The sequence below is a fragment of the Ranitomeya variabilis genome, chromosome 6 (assembly GCF_051348905.1).
Source record: "Ranitomeya variabilis isolate aRanVar5 chromosome 6, aRanVar5.hap1, whole genome shotgun sequence".
Lineage (NCBI taxonomy): Eukaryota > Metazoa > Chordata > Amphibia > Anura > Dendrobatidae > Ranitomeya > Ranitomeya variabilis.
In genome coordinates, this window is record NC_135237.1 from 471,571,415 (window position 1) to 471,587,532 (window position 16,118).

The 16,118-nt window shown below is 45.7% G+C and overlaps 1 protein-coding gene across 5 annotated transcripts in view; it reads left to right on the forward strand.

The window, feature by feature from the left end:
- The window catches only part of NCOA2 (nuclear receptor coactivator 2), a 181,738-nt gene that overhangs the window by 139,630 nt on the left and 25,990 nt on the right, over positions 1-16,118 (forward strand). For all 5 annotated transcript variants that reach the window (XM_077270626.1, XM_077270630.1, XM_077270627.1 and 2 more), the window contains 7 exons: positions 5,206-5,309; positions 9,111-9,288; positions 9,378-9,548; positions 9,764-9,865; positions 10,524-10,661; positions 11,799-11,946; positions 13,013-14,273. In XM_077270626.1, coding sequence (XP_077126741.1) covers positions 5,206-5,309; positions 9,111-9,288; positions 9,378-9,548; positions 9,764-9,865; positions 10,524-10,661; positions 11,799-11,946; positions 13,013-14,273 — 2,102 coding nt within the window. The remainder of the gene's footprint in view (positions 1-5,205; positions 5,310-9,110; positions 9,289-9,377; positions 9,549-9,763; positions 9,866-10,523; positions 10,662-11,798; positions 11,947-13,012; positions 14,274-16,118) is intronic.

Below are 16,118 nucleotides of genomic sequence, written 5' to 3' on the forward strand. Positions count from 1 at the left end.
CTGATCGTGGTGCCATAGCCTTCTAATTGCACCTTCTACTTTAATTTGCCTTCTTTTTTTAATTATGATAACTTATTATTGTTAACTTCACCTACCTTTCCTTCATGTTGTATGTCTGCGATGTATAATTACAGAATAGATGCAGAACTCTGTGCAATCTGGTCTTTCATCCGTTCTCTATGACTTGCTACCCCTCACAAGAAGTAGGGACAGATAAAAGGGATTATTTATGACCATAGAATCGGATTATTTGCGGTCTGCATAAGAGCCATTATCAGAAAACAGTAGAAAATGTATCATCCGTGATATTTGCAGAGTTCCTTGGTTTTGGAGCAAGAATTCTAGTTTTGCGGAGCTGCAGTATGGAGCTTCTGTAAGACGACGTTTTCCCTCCTACTAGTGTTATATAATAATGATGTTAGTGGGGTTTCCCATCTTCACATTTTTGAGTCTATTGGTTTGATGTTGGCACATCTGCAGCCTTATCACCAAAGACCCCGCGCAGAGAGGTGCAGAAGGCGCTTTTAATATACATTCACATATACTAAGGCCTTAGGCTTCAAAAAGGGTAAGCCTGGGGAAAGCCCAGTCACATTATGTGCGTGATCTTCCTGCGTCACTGAGCAGTACACGGTGTACTCTTCATGAGGGGTCTAGTGTATGTTTTGCAGGTGTGTGACAGCTCCGGTGAAATGTCATTGTATGGGTTAACTTTACAATACTTAAACCAAAAGTGTTGTCGGCTCTGTGGTCGTCCCCTGTATGCTTAGTCATCTTGTCACGCGCGTCACGAAACAATTCCTGGCATCGCTTCAAAGTCTCACTTTCTCGGCTAAGAAGGGAAAAACGGAATTGCGCCTGTATCGGTGATATCTTCTCTGGGGAAGCTGTGATTGTGCTAATGAGGGTGAAGTATATCTGTGATAAAGGGGAAGTGTCTGGTCTGCGGCAGGCTGCTCCTGGTGAGAACGCGTGCAGCTGCGCCCATTGCATTTTTTCCTCCGGTCACTGTGGGAGTTTTCAGCAGCCGGATGATACATGAGGCATTATTGGTGAAAAGATAAACAGATTCTAGAGCGCAGGAAGGGCCTTGTGTTTTTCTGCTGGCAGAACGCTTCCTAATGAATACGAATGTGATGCCGGCTTCACCAAGCCATATGGCAGCTTTTCTAATTTTAGTATTGTGCAGATGTATAATTGTCTCACTTGCTTACCTCCTAAAGCTTTCCTGAGTAGCAACATGTCCTTAATTCCCGAGAGGCCTACATTGTCTTACATGTGTGTACTAAGGGAAAAGCCCTGACATATGATCGCTGGCTGTATCTCCGAATGGTCTCCCATTCATAGGTGCTGGTGGTCTCCCCAAGCTTCTTACTCAGCAGTCTAATAATCTGGAAATTGTATAAGGGAATGTGCACACGCTGCGGATTTTGCTGCGGATTGGTCGCTGCGCATTTGCAGCAGTTTTCCATGCGTTTACAGTACCATGTAAACCTATGGAAAACAAAATCCGCAGTGCACATGCTGCAGAAAAAGCCGCGGGGAAACGCAGCGGTTTATATTCCGCAGCATGTCAATTCTTTGCGGATTCCGCAGCGGTTTACACCTGCTCCTCAATAGGAATCCGCAGGTGGAATCCGCACAAAAAACTGCGGATTTACCAAAATCAGTGCGGAAAAATCCGCACCCCTTTCCGCAGTGTGTGCACATAGCTTTACTGACCCAGCAGAGATCTGTTGTCCTGGGATGAATTTCTTTACTCCCCCGTCAGTCTGTTCTGTAACACACAGGACTCCGGTGTTTGGAGCTTAGTAGTAAGATCTGTGTTTCCTCCATAACACAATGAGATGTATTCAAAACAACAACATGTTTCATTATTGCCGTCCTAACCCCGATCGGTGCATTTTACTACATCGGAGTCATGTTCTGATTCACTGCTGCCCAGCCTTTCCATCTCTGGAGCTAAATATGTCTGGTGTTAAAAGGAATTTGACAAATTTAAAAGTTATTCCAAATTATAAGGGATAACTTCCTGATCGCTGGGGGTCCAATCGCTGGGATCCAAATCTCCTCCTCGAACCGAGGCTCTTGAATGGAGTCGTGGTCAATCATGTGCACCTCCGCTCCATTCATGCTTAATGGCAGTGGCGAGGAGCTGCCGATCGCTGTTCTTAAGTGGTCCTATAAAGAATGACTGGCACGGAGCACATGATCAAACACAACGTCGTGCACACGGGGCTCTCAGGATACAGTGGGGCTCCCAGCGTTTGGGCTCCCAGCAATTGGGAAATTATCACCTTCCCTATGGATAGAGGATTGTGTCCAAACTTGGTACCAGGGCTGTGGAGTCGGTAAGCCAAACCTCTGACTCCTCAATTTCCAAGTCTCCGACTCTGACTCCACAGCCCTGCTTGGTACCCCACCTTTACAAGATTACAATGCTGTGACCAGATTATCTCATTATAGTCACAGTATAGGAAACGTTCACACGTTCTGTACCATGAAATCAGGTAGTAGGTAGTGAAGTGCACATTTTTTTTTTTCTTTTTTTTTTTTTACACCCATGTTTTTCATGATCTTTGTGTGTATCATGTACATCTTGCTATGGGTATGACTTTTTTTTCTTTTTCTCCCATAGTCTATTCTATAGGTCGTAAAAAAGCGTCAGAATAAATGAATGAGCAAAATTTCCAATGTACAACAAAAAAAAAAATTCTTTAAGATGTAGCACTTGAAATTCATAGCATTTTTTAGAAGCTGTGAAAAACAGAGTGCTGCTGCAGCTTTTGTCGCCTACTTGTGATTTCTTCCTTTGAGTCTTCTAGTGGGAACGCTGAGGCGTAAGATATTTGTAAGGACAGCCGGTAATAGTAGTTAGGCCAGTGGCCTCTTGCATTATTGAGAAATTAATATCTACCCATCGTAGGGGTGAATTAACCATAAATGTACCAACACTTCACACTGGTTGGAAGAGAGTGAAAGGTTCCCGTCTAGAAGGACCTCACCACTGTTTCGTCATATCACGATCAGTGAAGAAAGCCCAGTTGAAATGGATTTGCCACATCCTGGAAGTTACTCTATTTGCTTTGGCTTTCTGAAGGGTGCTACAAAGCCCCAATGTAAACGTGCGTCTCTCCATGACTATGTTAGCGCCGCCGCTTCTCTTTATAAAAGGTCGGATTCATTTTTAAATCTGGGACAAGATTCAAATTAAACCCCAGAAATCCCCTGATGCCGATTTTACTAGAGAGCGGGAGGAAAGATCTGTTTGCTTCTACATTTGCCAGATTAAAGTGAATTTTTCATGTGCGAGCTGTGAACCCAGCTGAGCGTCGGTCTTCCCTCTACCTTCCAGAAAAAGTTCCTATTGATGGGGGGAATAAGAGCTTTGTGGAATGCAGATGGGCAGGACCTCTCCATTTGGAGATCTTTCCAATTTAGCTGAGGCTACTGTGTCTATTTGCTCAGTATGGTGTAAGGATTCCTCGCATATGGAGATCAGTCTAAATGTACAACTGGCGTCCCTCAAACTAAAGTATTGATGATTTTTCACAGTATTAGGGTATGTCTATAAGGGACAGAAATTCAACTTCAAATATCTGCCGAGAAACGGTCTCACGTTCCACATGGGTTGTACTGTGAATTTGAAGATTGTTTTGCTTTGTATATCGCTTGCTCTGGGATTTTTGGTGAACGCTTACATGTACTGCCTGCTGGGCATTTACTTGCATGACTTCATTATGCAAATTGATGTTTTAAGAGTAAGGCTGTGTTCACACATTTCGGTGGCATTGGTTAAAAAAATAGTTTTTGCTACAATGCAGCCTAAGGCCATGTTCACACTTCGCGATTTTGATGCTGCGGGTCCGCAGCAGTTTCCATAGCGTTTACATTAACATGTAAACCCTATGCAAACCGCAGTGCACATGCTGCGGGAAAAACCGCGCAGAAACGCAGCGGTTTACAACCCGCAGCATGTCACTTCTTTGTGCAGAATCGCTTTGATTCTGCACCCATAGGAATGCATTGATCCGCTTACTTCCCGCATGGGGCTGTGCCCACGTTGCGGGAAGTAAGCGGATAATGCGCGGTTGCTACCCGGGGTGGAGGAGAGGAGACTCTCCTCCAGGCCCTGGGAAGCATAAATAGTGTAAAAAAAAAAGAATTAAAATAAAAAATGATACTATACTCACCTCTCAGCGCTGCCCGCGGCCGTCCTCGGTCTCAGTTGCTGTGCGAACAGGACCTGCGGTGACGTCACGGTCACATGACCGTGATGACGCCGCGGTCACATGACCGTGACGTCACGAAGGTCCTTCTCGGCACAGCATCTTTGGAACCAGACCGCCGAGTGCAGCGCCGAGGAGATCGCGACGTCAGAGGGTGAGTATAGCCAATTTTTATTATTTTTAACATTACTATTGATGCTGCATATGCAGCATCAATAGTATAGGCGGAAACCCGCAGCGGAAACCGCGGAACAAACCGCGATAAATCTGCAGGGATAACCGCAGCGGGTTTGCCCTGCAGATTTATCAAATCCGCTGCGGGAGAACCCGCAGAGGTCACACACAAAGTGTGCACATAGCCTAAGTGTTATCGTAAGTTTTGTCATCATTTTTGTTTTTTTTGATGAACTGAAATGTCATAATTTGTCTAAAAGTAGATCATCTCTTTAAGACCACACTAGAATGTCCTGCGGCTTCTGCCTAATGTGGTCTAATGTGTGTGGGGCACTGGCCGACTGATGGTCAGGGGAGATGTTGCTTCTTTGTGTCCAGTTTTAGACTGCTGATAGCATAATTTCCCCTGAGATCAGCACCCGACTGACGTGTAGGTCAGCAGCTTTCTCATAGAGAACGCAGGAGCCCCAGGCCGAAAGACTGGCAAAGTCGGAAGCATCGACATAAGCCATCTAAGGAGCAGATAGACGGCCGTATTCTTGTGTGGGGATCTCATTGCACTGCACAGACGGGCCGGCACCTCTCCTGAGCATGACTGCGTGATGTATTTCTATGCAGCTGTCGTGCTCCAGTCAGTCCAAGGAGTCCAATGCGATCCTCGCACAAGAAATAACGCCATCTGTCTGCCCCCTACTGTGTATGATCAGCCTAAGGAAACCGCTATTGTTATTTGTATTTATGTGCACTGTTAACTATTCAGTGTATTTTAGTTATGAGATCCTAAACATTCTCTTTCATGCAGAAAAAGCAGCAGCTTCAAATGAGGATGAAGTTCAGAAAGCGGATGTATCCTCAACAGGCCAAAGTGTCATAGACAAGGATGCGCTCGGACCGATGATGCTCGAGGTACACGTCACACCCGCAGCCTCGCCTGGCTCAATTACTGTTCAGTGGCTCAATTATTAAAAATTATTTTTACATGTCAAATATATTATAGCTTATGTTTACGTGTGAATAGGTAAGTCTGTTAAGGAAGTGCGCGGGTGTGTGTATGTGTATATATTTGTGTATGTGTATATATTTATAAGTGTGTGTGTAAAAATATATATATAATTTATTATTATGTATATACACTCACCGGCCACTTTATTAGGTACACCTGTCCAACTTCTTGTTAACACTTAATTTCTAATCAGCCAATCACATGGCGGCAACTCAGTGCATTTAGGCATGTAGACATGGTCAAGACAATCTCCTGCAGTTCAAACCGAGCATCAGTATGGGGAAGAAAGGTGATTTGAGTGCCTTTGAACGTGGCATGGTTGTTGGTGCCAGAAGGGCTGGTCTGAGTATTTCAGAAACTGCTGATCTACTGGGATTTTCACGCACAACCATCTCTAGGGTTTACAGAGAATGGTCCGAAAAAGAAAAAAAATCCAGTGAGCGGCAGTTCTGTGGGCGGAAATGCCTTGTTGATGCCAGAGGTCAGAGGAGAATGGGCAGACTGGTTCGAGCTGATAGAAAGGCAACAGTGACTCAAATCGCCACCCGTTACAACCAAGGTAGGCCTAAGAGCATCTCTGAACGCACAGTGCGTTGAACTTTGAGGCAGATGGGCTACAGCAGCAGAAGACCACACCGGGTACCACTCCTTTCAGCTAAGAACAGGAAACTGAGGCTACAATTTGTACAAGCTCATCGAAATTGGACAGTAGAAGATTGGAAAAATGTTGCTTGGTCTGATGAGTCTCGATTTCTGCTGCGACATTCGGATGGTAGGGTCAGAATTTGGCGTAAACAACATGAAAGCATGGATCCATCCTGCCTTGTATGGAGCATCTTTGGGATGTGCAGCCGACAAATCTGCGGCAACTGTGTGATGCCATCATGTCAATATGGACCAAAATCTCTGAGGAATGCTTCCAGCACCTTGTTGAATCTATGCCATGAAGAATTGAGGCAGTTCTGAAGGCAAAAGGGGGTCCAACCCGTTACTAGCATGGTGTACCTAATAAAGTGGCCGGTGAGTGTACATAGTCTCAGCATGTGGGCAATGATTGCCTCTCCTATGTCAGATATTCATTGTGACCTCCTCGTGTGAACCCCTCCGCTGGGCCTAGGTGCTATGTGAGGGCTGTAGCAGACGCTCGGTGGCTGGTGCTGGTGGCTGGTGCTGGTGCTTGCCGTGTGCTGGTAGCCGCAGTTTCCCAGTGATGGCTCTTCCTCCTGCCCGCTGTCGGCCCCGCAGTAGCAGCTGACTGCAGTTTCTGCTTCCTGCATTATGTCCACCGCTCTATTGTGAGATTCTGTGTAATAACCAGGTCACCTTCCTGCTAGATCCCCGTTAGAATTTCTCATGTCCGTGCCCCCTCGCCTGATTGTTTTTTCTTGTGCGGTGAATGGGCTGGTTGTGCAGACAGATGTTCTCCTGGTTCTGTAGGCGCCTGGCATAGCGTTACATGTGAGCATGTCTGCGGTATTGTGCTGCTGCCGTTGTATGCGCCTCTTCTGCACGTCAGGAGCACTCTCAGTAAGGAAGCATCTGTTTCTTATTGTTTCTTGAAATGTCTGTATTTGCATGTCATAAGTATATGGCCGTCACTAAGCAACCGAGCAGGAATTGCAGTTTCCTCCAGAGGAGTAAACATCACGTGACGGTGCCGAGATGCCCGCTCCTCGGCGGCCTTGTGCAGGGCACGCTGGCTTCTGCTTAGTTACTCAGTAATATCACATGTCGGGATATGTCTGCTGTGGAGAAGAGCTAAGGAAGAACGCCTCCTGCTCACATCTTGATTATAAAGGAAGACTTGGTCCCAGGAAAGATGACTAAGCGCTGTAGAGCTGTGCTTGTGGGCATGTTAGTTGGCACAAAGCTGCTGTAAACGTGGGTATGACTAAAAGACACAAAATCAAGTCTGCCCTGTTGGATGACACTAGAAAATGACGTTTAACGCTCTCTACGTGACTGTCGGCCCCTCACAATCCCAGCATTACCCTGCTGCTTGTGCGGCTGTATGTTTGCCTCCCTCGGGCGCTCTGGCCCCCGGCGTTACTCACCCTATGTAGGTGTGCGCTCTGTCTCATGCCTTCTCTCGGTGTATGAAGCCAGTGTACATCAGTAAACAGATGAATCATGAAACTAAACCCACTTGTGCATCCTGGCAAGTAATGCATGTATTATGTTTGGCCTGCAGTTGTTTTCATGACTAATTGCTCGTTTTCTAAAGTTGGGAGCTAAAGAAAGATGGCTGCTTAACTTAAAGCCAATGTCCCTTTAATTGGTAAAAATATGTGCACTGCGACTGAAAAGCTGCACATAGCGACAGGTGAGCCTCGGTAGGGCCAAATTCTGATATCCATGTATCGGGATCAGAGTACAGACCACAAATCTCAGACTGACCACGGGTCTCCTGACCTGATCTCAACAGGCTCCTATATGTTTGAGACTGACGACTATAGATCTGTGCATTGCACGGTGTACTCAGGCCGGATTCAGATGTCTGTGTATCATGGCCCAAAGGGGTGATCATTTTGTATGTTCAGTGCATACATGAAACATGTCCATACTGTCCAGGAGTGTCCTTTTAGTCTTCGTTAGATGAGTATGTGTAGTTTTACCTGGCAGCGTATGGGTGATGTATGCCTACAGAATGGAGAAAGTCCGAGACTATTATTGGAGGTATACAGCAGGCAATGATCCCAAAGTACATTTCAGACACTGCGAGAAGGTACACTACCATGAACGGAAGCTAAACCTGCATATAAGTAAACTGCCGTATGGGGGTATAAGCAAACTGCCGTACGGGGGTACAAGTAAACTACCGTACGGGGGTACAAGTTGCTGTATGTGGGTATAAGTAAACTGCCGTATGGGGTATAAGTAAACTGCTGTATGGGGGTACAAGTAAACTGCCGTATGGGGGTACAAGTAAACTGCCGTATGGGGGTACAAGTAAACTGCCGTATGGGGGTACAAGTAAACTGCCGTACGGGGGTACAAGTAAACTGCCGTATGGGGGTACAAGTAAACTGCCGTATGGGGGTACAAGTAAACTGCCGTACGGGGGTACAAGTAAACTGCCGTACGGGGGTACAAGTAAACTGCCGTACGGGGGTACAAGTAAACTGCCGTATGGGGGTACAAGTAAACTGCCGTATGGGGGTACAAGTAAACTGCCGTATGGGGGTACAAGTAAACTGCCGTGTGGGGGTACAAGTAAACTGCCGTGTGGGGGTACAAGTAAACTGCCGTGCGGGGGTACAAGTTGCTGTATGGGGGTATAAGTAAACTGCTGTATGGGGGTGTACATCTTCTCACCTATCCTCAGAATCCTTAGGCTTGCCACCATTGAGCACCCAGCGATCAGTAGAGCGTCTATTTAATGTGTATTGTGCTTCATGTGTCGCTGACTTTGAATGCAGTGGCAATGCATGCTCGACCGCCGCGCCATGCAATCAGGGGCCTGTCCTGATCAGTGAGGGTCCAGCGATTAGCAGTTGTGATTGTGGTGCACGCTCTGAGCATTGTATATGGCAGTAGCTGCTGAATGTACTGGGAGAACATCAATGTCTACTGCACCTTCACTTCTATGTACCACACTTTGTCCAGGGGGATGCAAGTGTCAGCCCCTTCTATATATACACTGATTACAGCCAGGCCTATAAATGCTGCATGCTGATACAAGTAACATTACTTTCTTTCTGTAGGCCTTGGATGGGTTCTTTTTCGTGGTGAACCGTGAAGGGAATGTAGTGTTTGTCTCTGAGAATGTGACTCAGTATCTCCGGTACAACCAGGAAGAGCTCATGAATACAAGTGTATATAACATATTACATGTCGGAGATCACACAGAGTTCATCAAAAACCTGCTGCCAAAGTCTTTAGGTAAAATCCACCATCTTGTTCTAATTCTCACTTACTGCTTGTTAGAACCTGGCTTATATAGTCTTTTTTTATATATGTTTTCTCCACAGTAAATGGGGGACCTAGACGAAATAGCCATACGTTTAATTGCCGCATGCTGGTGAAGCCAACAGCAGAGTGTGAAGAGGAAACTCATGACAGCCGGGAAACGCACCAGAAATATGAAACTATGCAGTGCTTTGCCGTATCCCAACCAAAGTCCATTAAGGAAGAAGGAGAAGGTACAATTATTGCAGAACCAGATAAGGGGCTGGCAGGTTCTCCTCTCGGTGTACTGTGCATAAACCTGTCCTTATGACTTCACCTTCACTAGGATTGTTCGCCTTCTCATTGTAGTGGGTAGATCACCTGTAAACAAAGCCATCATCCCTTTTATTTGATTGTTCGGTGTGAACGCTTCATTCTTGTATGAAATAATTGTTTCCCTCCTTTGAAGATTTACAGTCTTGCTTGATATGTGTGGCCAGAAGAGTTCCAATGAAAGAAAGACCTCCTCCTCCCTCATCCGAAACATTCTCAACTCGTCAGGACTTGCAAGGTAATCGTCCCCCATGCTGTCATCGCCTGTCTATCACCCAGAAGAGTAAGCATGGTGCTGAGTTTTAGGAAATTATCTGCAGAGGTGCCACAGATGATCAGTAATGGACCGGATCCTGTTGGATAGTCTGCAGAAGTTCAAGCACTTTGAGTAGTTGAGTTCATGGTTTACACAAAGCGGCATTATTGCTGATCCACACAACCTATTCTGGGTACGTTGTATGGATCCCGAACACGCAGCCCATGATATCCTATGTCCCCACTCACTCACTCCCGACGTAATACAGCAAACTACATACATTACATATCCCTAGAAGTATTTCCTCCATGGGGAGTGTTAAGGAGCAATGTGGACTGCAATAAGGTTATGTATTGTGGATCCAGATTGCTATCAGTCATATTGTGTGTGTTATATATACATATGTAATGAATTTTCACATTCTAAAGAGTTTATAAAACATGTTATTTCATACATACTATAGTTCGGTATCCTTGAGACACCGAAGGGCGAGATATATGATCTATTCACTCATATGGTACATTTCAAGTCAATTCTATACATTCATGTATACTTGAACTAGTTGATAGCAGTCCCAAAAGTATATTCCCTCAGGTTTTAATGTGTTAACCGACGCCATATGTTTATGCTGTCCTTTCAGGTAAAATCACCTCTCTGGACACGAGCACCATGAGGGCGCTGATGAGGCCAGGCTGGGAGGATTTAGTGCGACGGTGTATTCAGAAATTTCATTCACATGATGGCGAATTATCTCTCAGCAAAAGACATCACCAAGAAGGTAACACTGTGATTATGAAAGCTTAGAAAATGATGGGACATTTCAGTCTTGTTTCCTTAGTGTGCCTCCAGTTTACTAAAACTTTTGTTATGGTAAGTTGGCATGTCTGGCATCTTCATGAGTGGGGCCTGCATACTGAGAATGCCGACTGATTGCTGAAATGATGTGACAAGTGGTCCGCTGAGCACTGAGCCCCTTTAACTGTGTTGGGCTCTGCTCTGCTGGCTCTTGGAAAGATGGTAAGAAGTGTTCAGATTCAGGAGTCTGTACTGCTCCACTTACGTCTCTGTGCAGAAGCCAGGGAGAGCTGAAAACTGGCAAAGATGAGTGCTTCTGATATGATTGATGGGTGTCTTGGCACCCAGACGCTCACCGTCCAAAACTGATATATATCACTATGACAAGTCAATTGTTTTCTGAAAATGGAGATACATTTTTAGCTGTTGTCCCATGTTAAATACTTAGAGTATTCATCCCCTCTTCTCAATTTCACCAGCAACAAACACAAATGCAGGTGGCCTAGAAGGGGTTATCCGCATAAAAAAAAAAGTGTTGCTGTGTTAGAAATCTTATATTTACAAACATGACCCAATCTTCAGATAACCACAACTGTCCTGGGGGTGCCGGCAGATCGACACGGGAGTATTTCCTATGTAGTCACATTTTTATAGCGGTGTGTGCAGGGGGCTGGCCGTCTCGTTTCAGTAGCTAATCCAACCCTCGTCTTTGTATGCTGTAACAGAGAAGGGGGCTGGCTTGGCTATTAAAATGAACCATTCAGCCAGCCCAGCATTCTTTACACCCAGCACTGATAATGCAGAGGAAGCTCCCATTTTTATTACGTGGTTAACCCCCTTTTAGATGTACATTCTGACTTATTAACCACTATCACAGCGATTTATCTATTTTTCATGTCTCTGCTGTTTTGTTTTAATATTTTTACACTTATTGTAATTTTAATAACTGTTTAGCAAATTATAGCATTGATGGTGCAAATTAAGTCCTTCCAGAGCACGTTGGCTTTACCTTTGTATTACTGAATAGCGTGAGAAAATGTATATGCAATATGCCAATTAATCCATCTCATTAGCTTGGTTTAATGACTGTTAATATCGCCCTCATCTCTTCTTCCTGCAGTTCTCAGGGTAGGACTTTCATTAAGTCCTATATACCGATTTTCATTGTCTGATGGCACAGTTGTTGCTGCCCAAACGAGGAGCAAGCTCATCCGCTCTCAGAATACAAATGAACCTCAGCTTGTAATATCCATACACATGCTTCAAAGGTAAGGACCCATGTCATGGGGATCTCAGAAGCCGGCAACCACTCGTATTGCTGTGGCATATGACCAGCGTGGCAGGAATACTAACGGCCCCTTATTACTGATACTGTGTGTGCCATGAGTTACAGATGGGGTAGGGTTGTACAGCCCACAGCACCCTGTGTATGTATGTATGTAAGCTGTTAGGGCTCGAGAGGCTGTGAAGAATTACTACGCAGAGGTCTTAAGTTACAGCAGTTGCAAAACAGGTGCAAAGTTGTAGCTGAGAATCTATAGTTAGCCGGCGGCCTCACATTGTCATCGTGACCATTACACTTTTTAGTGGGCTTATTGTTCTACACTGTGACTTGTTTTTCTGTGGCCAAATGGATGTTAAAACACCTTTATGTTATTTTCTGATTTCTCCTTGGCATACATGCACACTAAATGCAGCACATATAATATTTGAGTCTCCAGTTTTGTGTACACTAAGCTTAATTACCATATAAATAGACACGTTTTACAACTTTCCAATATACGATACTTTTGCCCTGATTCCTCCAGACCGGCATCTTTCACACCAGCCTTGGTGAGGTGGCATGCTGGAGTCTGACACTCCTGATCCAGGGCATCCGGCGCGTTTTGCCTCTGTGTGCACCTCACCGCAAGTTTTGTTCTAGTCTAGGACTGGAGTAAGATTGGTGGCATGAAGAACACCGCAGCTTGACATGAATTTGACAAGCTAGGGATGCCACGCACCCGTCCCTCCCACTTTGTCAGCGCTCGGGGAAAAATGATGTGGGAACACCAGAAGTCGCAAAATCTAAAAGTTGTGCCAACATTTTACAACTCTTTAACGCCAGAATTTTTATGAATCACGCTTTTGTGTGTGATTACTTTAATATTTTACCATCAAGGTAATGTTTTGCTCCAAGTGATTGCAGACACTTCACAGCTGGTCCTGCACTGTAATTGTGTCCAGTCTACGTAATGCTTGGCTATGCTGACACATTGTAACAAACTATCAGAGAGACTTGTGCTCTTCATTTATTTTCACTGTTATGCTAACACGGTTTCCTTTGTCTTCCAGAGAGCAGAATCTATGTGGATTAAACAGTCAGGACATGACTGGACAAAACATGGGCAAGACGATAGACCCAGTAGTTTCCAGCAGCCCGGCTCATCAAGCAGTGTGCGGCGGGAACCCTGGTCAGGACATGACCATAAGTAGCAATATGAATTATGCCATAAATGGCCCAAAGGAACAAATGGGCTTGTCAGCTGGCAGATATGTTGGCTCGGGAGGGATGAACCATGTCTCCAGCATGCAAGCTACCACTCCTCAGGGTAATAACTATGCACTCAAAATGAATAGCCCTTCACAGGGCAGTCCTGGCATGGTCCAGGGTCCACCTAACTCTATGCTTTCTCCAAGGCATCGTGTAAGCCCCGGAGTGGCGGGAAGTCCTCGTATTGCACCCAGTCAGTTCTCCCCTGCAGGGAGCTTGCATTCTCCCGTTTGTAGTAGCACAGGAAATAGCCATAGTTTTGCCAATAGCTCTCTGAATGCACTTCAGGCTCTTAGTGAGGGCCATGGGGTCCCTCTTGCCCCACCCATGGCATCACCTGACCTAAAAAGTGGGAATGTACAAAATTCGCCTGGTAGCATGAACCCACCCCAGCTGAGAAAAATGGGGAGTTTGGATGCTAAAGATTCATTTGGGCTTTATGGGGAGCAGTCTGAGGGTGGGAGCGGGCCAGCAGAGACTAACTGCCGCTCATCGGACCAGAAGGATTGTACTGATAGTATGGCTCCTGCTGGTGACAAGCTAGATGGTCAGAACAGACTGATGGACAGGCAAGGCCAGACTAAACTATTGCAGTTACTTACCACCAAATCTGATCAGATGGAGCCCTCACCACTTAACTCTTTAGGAGATACAAACAGCAAAGACTCCTTGGGACATTTTGCAGCCAACAGTTTGTCTGCCTCAGCACATGGAACCTCACTGAAAGAGAAGCATAAAATTTTGCACAGACTTCTTCAGGACAGCAGCTCACCGGTTGACCTGGCCAAGCTTACAGCAGAGGCCACTGGCAAAGAACTGAATCAGGAGTCCAATAGCACAGGCCCCGGCTCTGATGTTACCATAAAGCAGGAACCAGTGAGCCCCAAAAAGAAAGAAAATGCACTACTTCGTTACTTGTTAGATAAGGACGATAGTAAGGATAATCTAGCGGACATCACGCCCAAACTGGAGCGCTTGGATAACAAGATGGACTCTTCAAATTGCACCAAGTTAACATCTATAAAGGTTGAAAAAGAGGAGCCCGGATTTCCATCTGATCAGGTAAGAACAAATGAAATGTCAGTGAATTATTAATTAGTCTAAACCTCACTGTACGCGAAGAGTAGGGCCATGAGCTGTCCCGTCATCTTCACTGGTGCGCCACTGTGCATTATTCACATCAGCACGTGGTCCTTGGTGTCAGGTTCTGCATTAGCTGCGCAGTAGCCACGGCCACATTCAGATGTCTGTATGTCGCGGTCTGAGTAGGGACTGCAACTTCACGACTGACTGAGGGTCCTGACCCAACCCACTGGCCTCATATATGTCTGAGACTATTGAGATTGGGTCAGGAGACCCTCTGCCCGTTCTGGACCATTGTATACAGGCAGCCTTAAGCCACTCTCCGCTCTGGTGGGGTCAGGTGGACGAGCTGCTGATGTCAGTCTCACTGGTGAAGGGCTAGCACAGTTTGCTTCTTCTTTTTCTCACACATTTCTTCCATATAGAACTTTGATTACTTTGTAGTCATCCATATACAGTTTGGTGAACTGTTTGCAGTCATGAATCAAAGAGAAGAAATCCTCACCATGGAGTAAGCAGAGTGGAAAGCGTCCGGTGTGCGATGCGTCATTACCGTAGTGCAGACAGAACCCCCTTACTGCCGTTATATACCTGGATTCAGCGCCATGAGCAGCCAAGGGTTAAATGTCCGTTTTCAGTGGGTGACATGTACGATGTGCATTTTGTTTGTGCCTTGGTTATGGCATGTTATCACCTTGTTATTACTCATCCTGGCAGTTTCTCTTTCGGCCGAGCAGCGGGTGTTACCCCACCCTGTGTGTTGTCGGCTCAGTACCAGATCACTTCTCATGCCCTTTCCTGCCCTCATCCATAGCGCCGGCTCTTTAGTGCCCTGCAACCCATCCACATGATCCTAGTATGTATCTTGTGCTCTGTGGGTTGTCATCAAACTCTTGGTGAGACCACCATAACTGGTATAGGCCCAGCTGCCCCATAGGGCTTTGGATCGTTAATACTGCGCATTTTCTGATGTAGTGAATGTACTTTGTCTGATCAGTAAGAAAACAATACACCAGGCTTCTCAGGAATAAAAACTAAACCTGTCGCCTGTCTTGTGCTGAACAAGAGCTTTATCATACTGTCAGCCGTACACCGAGCGTCTGTGAGGCAGTAATGGCATTGGGGGTCTCCCAGGAGTGGGGCCAAAGATTAGGGGTGACCCTGTGCTTTATGGAGCAATATTTGTACTCAAGATCACGAACCTCTTCCTTTCTCCAGTTACTTCAGTAGCATAAAATTTGGCTGTGTGTGGAGAGAAGATTGTATTTGTGGCCTGGCTATAAACCTGACGCCCCTGAATATTTTTCTCAATTGACAAGGCCCGTGGCATGGAGCATTGTCAGAGGATGCTTGTTCTGCTGTATGAGAAGTCCTCAGAGGGTTAACGTGGGAAGGTCTGCAATTTAGGCAGGAACTCTAGGTGATGTAAGCGGTACTCCATGGGTGTATGTTCACCTGTCATATTCCAGGCTAAATATAGAGTGACTCTATAGAAGAGGTGAGAACGGTGTAATTATAGCCCATTGTATCCACACTTCTGCAGAGCTCCCATCTCTCCCTGCTGGTTCAGGATCTGCCCTGGTCTTTAGCCTCTCGGACAGTAACAACCAATCTCTGTTATTTCTCCCAGTCACCGGCAGCATTTCTTACCTATGCCAGGTCCTGGATTAGAACTCATTTTTTGTAGGATGTTTGATTAGTGACGTTAGTAGACTGTCGCTTCCTTGGTACACAAGGTATACAGATTGTCTGTATACTGCCGGCTGATATGTGTCATTCTCCGCCACAGTCCGACAAGACTCAACAGCGCGGCCAGAGACATAA